This window comes from Sciurus vulgaris (genome assembly GCF_902686455.1).
Source record: "Sciurus vulgaris genome assembly, chromosome: X".
Lineage (NCBI taxonomy): Eukaryota > Metazoa > Chordata > Mammalia > Rodentia > Sciuridae > Sciurus > Sciurus vulgaris.
Window position 1 is genome coordinate 32,440,888 of NC_136471.1, and position 11,509 is coordinate 32,452,396.

At 41.7% G+C, this 11,509-nt stretch overlaps 1 protein-coding gene across 4 annotated transcripts in view; it reads right to left on the bottom strand.

Annotated features, from left to right (window-relative positions):
* Positions 1 to 10,483, bottom strand: part of AKAP14 (A-kinase anchoring protein 14) — an 83,642-nt gene extending 73,159 nt beyond the window's left edge. Inside the window, exons 1-3 of one of the 4 annotated variants that reach the window (XM_079123441.1) lie at positions 10,163 to 10,482; positions 6,757 to 6,962; positions 6,579 to 6,670 (exon numbers count right to left, since the gene is read on the bottom strand). In XM_079123441.1, coding sequence (XP_078979567.1) covers positions 6,579 to 6,670; positions 6,757 to 6,952 — 288 coding nt within the window. In that variant the 5' untranslated portion in view covers positions 6,953 to 6,962; positions 10,163 to 10,482. Of the gene's footprint in view, positions 1 to 6,578; positions 6,671 to 6,756; positions 6,963 to 10,162 lie in introns of all 4 variants that reach the window. The other 3 variants (XM_079123440.1, XM_079123439.1, XM_079123442.1) reach the window with 3 other exon arrangements.
* Positions 10,484 to 11,509: the final 1,026 nt, after the last annotated feature.

Consider the following 11,509-nt stretch of genomic DNA (forward strand, 5'->3'; position numbering starts at 1 on the left):
TGTGGTTAATTGGAAAATAATTAGAGTGATTTAAACATGTGTTCTGCTCACCCCATCCCAGGAGACCTATAGGTGTGACTAGAAAGGAATGAGGCTGGTTTCAATCATTTGTGAAAATTGGACCCTTAATCACAGTCAGAAGTGGTTTATAAAATAAGAGCAGAAGAAGAAGTCATGCAATAGCATAATCCACATCCCTCAGAAAGGGATGATGCTGTTTGCACCATAGGAAAAACTTCTCCCTTCCAAAGCACTAGTGAAATCAATAAAGAGAAGATCTTAGAATATCTGCTTTGTCTGGACCTGTTCTTGGAGTTGAGATGGGAATGCACAACTAAGGTTAACTGTATTATCAAAAGTCTCGGCATTTGTTCAGTCTTTCAGTCCTTCCTTAATTAATATGTGTTTTGTTTACCTTTAGTCTTGTCTATTCTACCTCAAATATGTCCTACATCTATTGACTCTTCTCCAGTCCCTCTGCCAGTCTTCCACTTCAGCTCTCATTGTTGTTCACCCAGGTCCAGGCAACAAGCTCCTAGTTAGACTCCATTGCCCTCAACCTCACTTCTCCAGACAACCACCTACACTGAAGCCAGAGTTAATTGCCTTAAGCACAGCTTTGATTGTATCAGCTCAGCTCCAAAACCTGCATTAGCTCCCCACTGCTTGCCAAAGAAAGTGAAAATGTTTCACCATTTCATCTAAGATTTCCCACAGTCTGGATCTAATGATATGACTTTCTATACTCATGTCACACATTTCCTGACAAAAGCTCATATTCTCTATCAAACTAGAACTAATCACTATTCCCCCATATTTTATATATGTGTATATATATATACACACACACACACACACACATATATGGCCCCCCACTAGGTTGCCTGGGCTGGCCTTGAACTCATGAACTCAAGCAATCCTCTGCCTTGGCCTCCAGACTAGCTGGGACTGCAAGTATGCCAGCACATCCAATTTGCACTGTGCTTTTGACCAGGCCATTAGCACTTCTTGGGAAGCCTCTCCTTCTCATGTTAACTTGGGACAGCCCTTTGTTCTAACACTGCCACCTCCAAATCTTCCTTGATCCCTCTTTTGTTCTGATGTGATTCTACACCATTTGCCTCTGAACACTCATAGGATCTGTTTTCTGCCTCTCTTATTGCACTTGACAGTCCCTTCTGTACTCCAGTGATGAGGAGCAGTGTTCACTGTAGTATCCATATTAAAACATTCCTGGCAGGACCAAATTACATAATGGGCACAGTACCTTGGACCCACAATACATTGAAAGCCCACAAAACTTTTTTTCTTTTAAAAGCAGAAGAGCTGAGAACAGTGGCGATGCCTATAATCCCAGCGACTTGGGAGGCTGGGCAGGAAGATCACAAGTTCAAGACCAACCTCAGCAACTTAGCTAGACCCTAAGCAACTTAAACCTTGTCTCAAAATTTAAAAAAAGGGTTGAGGATATGGCTTAGTGGTTAAGTACCCCAGATTCAATCCCCAGTACCCCCCCCAAAATAAATAAAAATAAAATTAGAAGAAAAAAATGTACTCTTAGGGCCAATGTCACCTTTATAACGATGTTGTCTTAAAGTAAAATTTAAAGGAGGAAGGATCCCACAAAAGGAAGAGTGCAGCCAGGACTGGAGGATGAGGCAGGAGGATTGCTTGAGTCTAGGAGTTCAAGGCCAGCCTGGGCAAGGTGGTGGGATGCCATTTAAAAAAACTATAGTGTACATAGGGAGGAATAGTGTATAGAAATCATAATGAAGCCCTGATTCTTAGCACAGGTCCTGAATATAATAGATAGTCCAAAATTCAGGCTGGGGATGTAGCTCAGTGGTAGAGTATTTGCCTAGCATGCAGGAAGCCCTGTTCATCCCCAGTACCATGAAAAAAAAGGAAAAAAACTTCAACTGAATTCCCTTGGGCTACTGAGGTAGAGGAAGCTTCTGAATCAAAGAACAATCTTAATTAAAATGAAAGTTCACAGAAAGCAGGAGGCAGGATGTCTAACAATCCCAGTGATGTGGGAAGGGAGTGTGGGGGAGGAGATGGCAAAAAGATTTCAGGCCCTCTTTTGTAAAAAGTAAGCTGGTCTGCTTCAGTAGGCCAGAGAGGACCATGGGAATCTAGATTCCTTGAGATCAGAAACTGTCTTCCATAAATCATCCCCCTCCCCCAACTTTTTTTTTTTTGGTACCAGGGATTGAACCCAGGTGCATTTAACCACTGAGCCACATCCCCAGCCCTTTTTTGTATTTTATTTAAATACAGGGTCTCACTGAGTTGCTTAGGGCCTCAGCCTCCTGATATGCCTTTTAATGAAGAAGCCCAACAGTCAACACCTCGTAGTCCAATGAAGCATACCTTCTTTTCCCTTAACCTTTCCATATTACTTAATATATGTTTTCAGCTCTAAAATTTAATCTTTCACATGATCACAGACTTCACAGCACTGGAATGGTCCCTAGAGATAATCTAACAAAACCCCTCACTTTGCAGATGAGAATTCTGTGACCTTGAGTAAAGACATTCTAATGATTGGTACCCAGGGATCAGAGCAACCAAGCTCAATGTTTTTTTCCATCCCACTGGATGCTTCAATTTTCAGAGTTCTTCCTCTCAGCTTGGCTCTTTGTGTATTTTTTCCCTTTTTTGAACTAAGGCAGCCTTAGATGGACATTAAATTCAACTATTCCCATTAGGTCCGTCTCTTCCCATTTTTATCACTGTGCAGGCCCCTGATTTTTATGTACCTCCAGTGAATGTGTGTGTCATCCTCATGTTTTGTAATCTTACATAATACCACTTCATATACTTGCTTCCAGGAAACAGTATGTCACTGTGCCACTCTACCATGGATGACTTACTTAGTCATTAACATAGTATTGGACCCTCAAAATCAATAGGCACCTGGAAGTACATGCACAAAATTGTTATCTATGGTAAGTGACCTTTGGGAAAATAGAACTGTGCATACTGGCAGTGGAGGGGGAGCTTTCATTTTCTACTTTGTATCTTTTTGTTCACTGGATTTTTTAAATAATGTTATTTTTATTATAAAAATAACTGTACTAGATGACGGGAATTTTCTACTTTTTTTCTTATAAAGAACCCACTTGAAGGGTGCTGAGGATATAGCTTGGTTGGTAGTGACTGCAAAAAAAAAAAACCCACTTGTAAAGTTGGGTGTGGTAGCACATGCCTGTAATCCCAGCTACTTGGGATTCTGAGTCAGGTGAATCACAAATTTACGACCAGCCTGAGCATAGATCCTGTCTCAAAACACACACACACACACACACACACACACACACACACGTATATTCTTGTTGCCAGATTGTGTTTCTGAACAGAATTAACTAATCATTGTACCCACTGACAATATATACCTATTCCAGCCCCACAAATGCACAAGCCTTCTGATACCAGGTCTAATCATTCTTATTCACATTGCAATACCTTGAAATCTTTTGAATTTGCATTTTAAGGAGTTTCATTGATAATAAAACTATTATTTTATCATCAAAAAATAATTTTCTTACTATGGTAGAATCTATGAGATGGGGGCTGTGGGTGTAATTTAGTGGTAGTGCACTTACGTAGCGTGTACAAGGCCCTGGGTTTGATCCCCGCCACCACAAAAATAAACAAGCAAACAACAAAAGAATATGTCAGAAAACCAGGAAATGAGATGGCACAGGCCCATAATCCCAGTGTCTCAGGAGGCTGAGGGAGGAGGAGTACAAGTTTGAGGTCAGCTTCAGTAATTTAGCAAGAATCCTGTCTCAAAATAAAAATGGAAAGGACTGTGGATACCTCACATTTCCTCATCTGTGAAACGGTACATTGATGTACCCTATGTACAGGTTTGTTGTGAGAACTAAATGAGATAACACATGGTGAAGTGCTTCAAGTGCTTGGCACATAGCAACGCTCAGCAAATGAGCATCACCTAATTGACCATCCCCTGTTGTGTAGTAGACCTGAGAAACTGACAATAAGTTTAAGAAAACTCTCCATCAGAAATGCCTTGCACTTGGTAAATGGATGGAACTGGAGACTGTTATGCTAAGTGAGATAAGCCAATCCCAAAAAATCAGAAACCAGTTCTCTCTGATATGCAGATGCTGACTCATGATAGGTTGGGGGGGGTTGGGGAAGGGAGGGGGGGACTGGAATGGGAAAGACAGTAGAATGAATCAGAAATAACTTTCCTATGTTCATATATGAGAAAATGACCAGTGTGACTCCACATCATGTACCACCACAAGAATGGGAAGTTATACTCCATGTATGTATGATATATCAAAATACACTCTACTGTCATGTATAACTAAAAAGAACAAACATTTTAAAATTTTTTTAAAAAGAAATGCCTGGCATTTCCAGATGATATGGTACATGCCTGTATCCCAGTGACTTGGGAGGCTAATGCAAAAGGATTCCAAGTTCAAAGCCAGCCTCAGCAACTTAATGACACCCTAAGGAACTTAGCAAGACCCTGTCTTGAAATAAAAAATAAAAAGGGTGGGGGAGTGGCTCAGTGGTTAAGCACCCTTGGGTTCAATCCCCAGTACACACATACAAAAAAAAAGAAGAAAAAGAAATGCCTGTCACCTAGATAGTAGACCTCACTTCTCAGGCTCACTGCATTAGTGGGGCTGGGAACAGGGTTATTTTATGTCATTAGTTACATGGAGCTTTTAGCTTTTTAGTTATCTCCTTTCTAATTGTCTCTAGCCTCACAACAGCCCTCAAAGTAGATGAGACAAATGTTTTGGCCCCTGACTTTTCATCTATGCAGAAATAGTGGTAATGAGATAATAAATCCACTCATATATTCAACACAGATTTATTGAGCATCCACTGTGTAGCTGATGTTGGTACACAATGATCTGAACCTTTATCTCAGCCATATGATCTGGTGATGGAAGAAAGATGGTAGGATAAATGAATAGACTCTAGGTAGAGATAGGTGCCGAGGGAGGAATGAATCAGAGAAAGGGAGAAGATTGCAATTCTCAGTGAAGTGGCCAGGAAAGGCTTCAATGAACAGATGGCATTTTTGGGGGGTGGGGTTAATATTTTATATTTCTTTTTTTTTTTAACAGGTGGCATTTTAACAAAGATCTAAAGACAGGTAAAGCAGTGAGCCATGGAAATATATCTAGAGAGTTCCAGGCAGAGCAGACAGCAAATGCAAAGACCTCAGGGTGGGAACCTACCTGGAAATGGAGGAACAGCAAGGAGGCAGGTGTGACTGAAGTGGGGAAGGTGAAAAGGGAGAAGGTAGTTGCCAATGGAGACAGAGTCATAAGTGGTGGGAAAGGAGAGGGGGTTCAGATAACTTTGCACCTTGTAGACCATCAACAGGACTCACCTTGCCTCTTTTTATTATTTTATTTTATTTTTTAATGTGATGCTGAGGATAGAACCCAGTGCCTCACACGTGCTAGGCAAGCACTCTACTACTGAGCCACAACACCAGACCTCACTTTGCCTTTGAACCAGAATGGCCAGTGTGGTTTCCAAAAGAAAGTTCACCTGCTTTCTCTGTCCCACTCCTGACTGCAGCAGACAGGGGTCTTTGCCCAACCTCAAATGGAGACATGCTGCAGAGCAGGAAGGCCCAGAGTAACTAATACTTCACCCCATTCCTCCTCACCATGCTCTAGATACCCCTCATGATGAGAACAGTGAGGGGTGCTACTGGAGCACAGAGGAAGGGTATGGAGCCAGAAATTCCTGCCCTTTCCTTGGTACCACTTCACCAGAGTCTCCCTAGGGCCTAGGAAACTGCTCCAATCTAATGGGCTGGCCAGAGGAACAATGCAGCTGGAAACTTGTCCTGGGAGTAGGTGAGTTCACCTCCATCAATTTCAAATGGTTTCTCCACTGTGGAAGTACAATAAGAGAAGATTTCAAACCATTTTTCTTTATGTACCTGCCAGATAAGCAAAGCAACCCAAGGTCTTCTCCCCAAATCTGCCAGGAAAAGACATACAAAGGGATCAGAGGGGATACAAGTGGGGAGAGGGAACCGATGGGCATGTACTTCTTACCATCTGGGCAATACATTCCAAAGCTATTTCAAAAAGACACTTGATCCTGGGGATGTGGATGTAGCTCAGTAGTGGAACGTGTGCTTTGCATGAGTGAAGCCCTGTGTAGGATCCCCAGCTCCACACATGGAAAAACACACTTGATCTACTCACATTCACTCTGTTACTATGAGCATAGTAAAGTTGGGGACCACTAGGACCCCAGTGAATGCAACAGCAGGAACAATCTGCTTAATGGAAAATACTAGTTTGGTTTTTATCCCCCCTAAGGCAATGTCAGGTTAGGATGATACAAATACAGGGCAATATGATTGAATATGCTTGGGCTTTTCACCTTCAAAGACTAACCCACCTGGACTTTGGAACTCAGGTGGAGACAATGCTTACTTAATCTAGTCACCTTTGATGTCATTACCTAGTTTCTGGACTGCAGACTTTTGATCAAACAAGAGCCTTTTTATTGTTCCTCACCATCATGAACCAAACTGGAAAGGTTAACTAACTTACCGAAATAAACTTCTCAATTTGTTTACGACCTTTTTCCACTGTGAATTCACCATGAGTGATCCACTTGATGTTTTTGATGGGGTTTCTAGCTTCTGCAAACAAGACATGAATTTGTTAGTTGCCTGGTAGTGTGGTAGTACATGAGACAATTCTTTAGGCAACCAAACAAGATTATTGCCTTCCACAAACTGAGCAGCAACAGCGATGACATCCTCAACTAGAGCCAGAGCTACTTCAGTCACACTCCTGTTGTCTTGTGTATCCTCCATCTTCGTTGTTGTAGAAGTCATTGTTGTCATCGTGCTTATATCGGTTTTAGGACCCTTATCCAGAAACATTACCTTCCGACTTTTGGGTATATTATCTGCATCCATTTTCTTTTACCTGGATAAAGAAACTCAGGAAGTTACTCTCTGCGTGTGTGTGCACTTGCATGAGAATGCGCTCAAGTAAGTACAGACTATCTCTTAAAGAATCACAACACAGATAATAGCTGTTGCCCCTAGGGAGAAGATTGGGGACTAGGGGTAGGAATGAGACCTTACTCTTGACTTTGTGCCTGGTTCTAATTTTCCTGAAAACTAAGGATTTCCACATTCTTAAAGCCATGAAGATTTACATCAAAAAATAGTACAGCTGGGGGAGGTGGCACACACCTGTAATCCCAGCAACTTGGGAGACTGAAGCAGGAGAATTGCAAGTTCGAGGTCAGCCTCAGCAACTTAGCGAGACCCTGTCTCGAAATTTAAAAAACTAAAATGAAAAGGACTGGGAATGTAGCTCAGTGGTAAACTACCCTTGGTTCAATTTTTTAATCCCCAGTACTTAAAAAAAAGTAGTAAAATGATTCTTAAGTTCTTTGGAGTTCTAGAAGTCCAAATAATAATTTCTTGGGTCTTTAAAAGAACCTCAATCCCTGCTGTGAGCAACTGTGGACACAGACTCTTTCAAGGTAATGAATTAAGGAGCTGGGGGTATAGCTCAGTGGTAGAGTACTACCTAGCTTGTGCAAGGCCCTGGGTTCCATCCCCAGCACCACACACACAAAAACAATAGTCAATTAAAAGGCAAGGCAGCAGAAGAGGGGTTGGTGTTTCTGTTTTTTTTTTCTCTTGGACTTTCCAGGTATATAATTATACCATCTCCAAGCAATTATCACTTTTATTATATCTTTTCCTGAAAAAAAAAATTTTATGTGTATTAGCTTTGACACTTACAGAAAAAAAAGGTTAAATGGAAATGGAGATAATGAGCCACCTTCTTTTGTTTCTGAATTCCATGGGCATGTTTTCTGGTGTTATACCATTAAGGATGACACTTATATAGGATTTGAAATTTATCACATCAAGGAAAAGTTTGTCTGCTCCTATTCTTTTTTTTTATTGTAAACAAATGGGATACATGTTGTTTCTCTGTTTGTACATGGAGTCAAGGCATACCATTTATGTAATCATAAATTTACATAGGGCAATATTGTTTGATTCATTGTTATTTTTTCCCTTCCCCCCCACCCCTTCCACCCCTCTTTTCCCTCTATACAGTCCTTCCTTCCTCCATTCTTACCACCCTCCTTATCCCAAACCCTAAACCAAACCCTAACCCTAACGCTAACCCCTCCCACCCCCCATTATATGTCCTCATCCGCTTATCAGCAAGATTGTCTGCTCCTATTCTATAAAGATTTTTATCATAAATGACAGCCAAATTTTTACAAATGCCATCAACATCTATTGAAAACATGAACATTGGAGTTATCAGAGTTATGGATGTTCATCTGTCACAGAGGTAAGCATCTTGGCACATTTTTAGTCTTTTGGATATCTTTTTCCTCAAGTATTGGATTCTCTTTCTTTCTGTGCCACTGCTTAAGTCTCTTCACTTCTGGAAAATCACTTATTTCTAACACACTTAGAAATTCCTTGCAGGCAACTTCTTGCACTGAAGTTCTGCCTGACAGTACATGTCTTTCTCCAAATGGAGCTATTTATTTTTCTATAAATACTAGCTTCCAATGTGGGGGTGACTGATGTGCTACATTTCATTTAGCCGTTACCATAGGCCTGTGAGATTGGCCACTGAGTACTTCCCATTTGCCATTCCAGATCCACTCCCCTTTCCCATCTCTCCCTGCTCACTGTCCTGAAAAGCTGACACATGAAAGGCCTCTCTATTGCCCACTGGCTTCCAGAAAATTCCACCCAAGCTCAAGCTGAGGGAAGGAGGGTGAGGTGGAAGTTATATATCCCCTGATGGCTCTCACACTACAGGGTCACCTGTGGCTAACTTCCTGGAGAAGGCTCCAACTTCACTTAGGACCAGTGTCTCACACAACCTCTTGGTTTGGTAAGAGTAATCATTCTTTCCCATCAACTCCCACTGTATCCCACTGTTACTAGCCCTGGAGAAACTAAATGTTCCCTTGTTTCCCTGCACTCTGGCCACCTTTGTATACATCCACCTTACCCATTCTAATTTTAGTATGCCAACAGTTTCCTATAGATACCGTGAGACATAAACAGAAGGACTCTTGTTACCATGTGGAAATGAGGAGACCAAACCTATCTGGCTTCATTGCCAGTGCTGTTAACTATACTGCTGTTCTCTCTCCAGAAATCAGAATGGGTGGTGGGGACTTGTTCTCATATTTTCATCTGGTATCCAGAATGTACCCATTCTCCTGTGAGCTTCCTTCATGGGGGGGCAAATCCTTGTTGCCTTTCTTGACATCATTGTTGGTCATCAGGGGTGGTGGATACTGTACAAGGCAAACTGATTCCCATGGCTATCAACCAATAATTTGAACAGCCTTTAAACATTCCTGTCATAATACTGACCAGGGTTCATTTAGACCTTGATATTAGCATGTTAAGCTCATTATTCCCTCCTGCTGCAGCTGGTGGGTAGACACAATCATTTGCTGGAGGAAATAGAATCTTTCCAGACTGCCTATTCCAAAACAGGAAGAGACTAAAAGGTGGGTGTTGAGGGGCTCTGAAAGCCCTCAACACTGGAGAACTGGCTTACCTTGTTCCTTGGGCCATGCCCATTTAGCCAAAGCAATTTACTATCAATTCTGTAATTAAAGACAAGCACACAAAAGTTTTTTTGTAAATTTTTCAATTGAGTAGGCTTTGGTGAGCTAGTCATAGAGCATCTTGATCCTTCAGAGAATTGGTCATTTGGTGACTTAGCTTTCAGCAAATTCTCTCTTAAGGGATTGACTAGAAGCCAAATCTGTGATCTCCAACACCGAGCAATGAGCCAGGGGCTTTAAACATGGAAGGACCACCTTAAGATCTTCCCCAGGAAGCCATGTGCTCCAACAGAAGGGGGCAACTGGGGAGCAGGACCCAGGAAGAAGTTCAGTTTTTATCCTCACACATCTGTATATCATTCTTGACCATCCCTCCCACTGGCTTCTTCTAATTCTTTTCTTTTTCTTTTCTTTCCTAATAAGAGGCAAGGTGAGCAGGATGAGTGGGAAGGAATGGGGGTGTGATCAAGTACAGGGTCTAGGTGACGAATAGGGAGAATCATTGCAAGTCCTTTTCATGGACTCTCCCACCCCTTAAGAAACCCCATACCTGAGTAAGCAGATCTTTGTTTGAAGCAATAGCAGCAGTAGCTGGAGAAATCTTAGAAGGAATTTCTCAACAGCTTTTCCCCAAGATTCAGAGACGGAATGTTTACAAATGCTGTCAAGGCAACACCAGTTTTAACCAATGAGAAGAAAATCCACGTGTTTCTGGCTGCTTCTGTTAATAAAAGAGGAAGATAAAGAGTGAGAGAGGGGAGGAGGAGGAAGGCCAGTCACATAACAGGACAAAGACAGAGAAGCCATACCCACTTCTTCCCTGCGGGAGATGAGCTTGCAGGATGGTGTCAGGAGGACTAGAAATGTTGCGTCTCTCAGCTGGTATGCATTGGACATCCTGATGATGTGCCTGTCACAGTGTTAAACCTTTTAGCGATAAATCACATACACCTCACAACAGCATCGTGAGACAGGTATCTGTACTTTTATTTTATAATTAAACAAACCAAGGCCCAGAGTGTTAAATAAATTATCCAAACTGAAACCCAGAGCTGCCTGCTTCATTGACCAAGGTTTTATTTTTTCATTTCCAAATTCTAAGGATCGAACTTCCCCTATGCAGTTGACGATTTTTAAGGATGTTTTTTTGGACTGGGAATGTGGTTCAATGGTAGAGTGCTTGCCTAGCCTGTGTGAGGCCCTGGGTTCCATCCCCAGCACTGCAAAAAAAGTCTTTTGTGAATCAAGGATGAGAGAGAGAGTATACTATAATGGTTATCAGCACAAAGTCAGGAACAATTTACTTAACACTTATCTTTCTCAGTTTCCTTATCTATAAAATGGGGATGATGATAATGCCTAAAGAATAGGATTTTACGGCTAGGGTTGTGGCTCAGTGGTAGAGCACTCACCTAGCATGTGTGAGGTACTGGGTCTGATTCTCACCACCACATATAAATAAATAAAGGTCCATCAACAACCAAAACATTTTTTAAAAAAGAATAGGATTTCGGAGTGGGTTTTATTTGTCATCGTTCATCTGTATGTTTGGTTGTTGTTGTTTTGTTTTTGGTACCAGGCATTAAACTCAGAGGCACTTAACCACTGAGCCACATCCCCAGCCTTTCTATATTTTGTTATGAGGCAGGGTTTCACTAAGTTGCTTAGGCCTCACTAAGTTACTGAGGCTGCCTTTGAACTTGTGATCCTCCTGCCTCAGCTTCCCTAGTTTCTGGGATTATAGGAGTGAGCCACCATGCCCAGCTGGAATGTCTTTTTTTGTCTTTTAAGAAATACATTTAGAGACTGGGGTTGTGGCTCAGTGGTAGAACACTTGTCTTGCATGTGTGAGGCATGGGTTTGATTCTCAGCACCACATATAAGTAAAATGAATAAA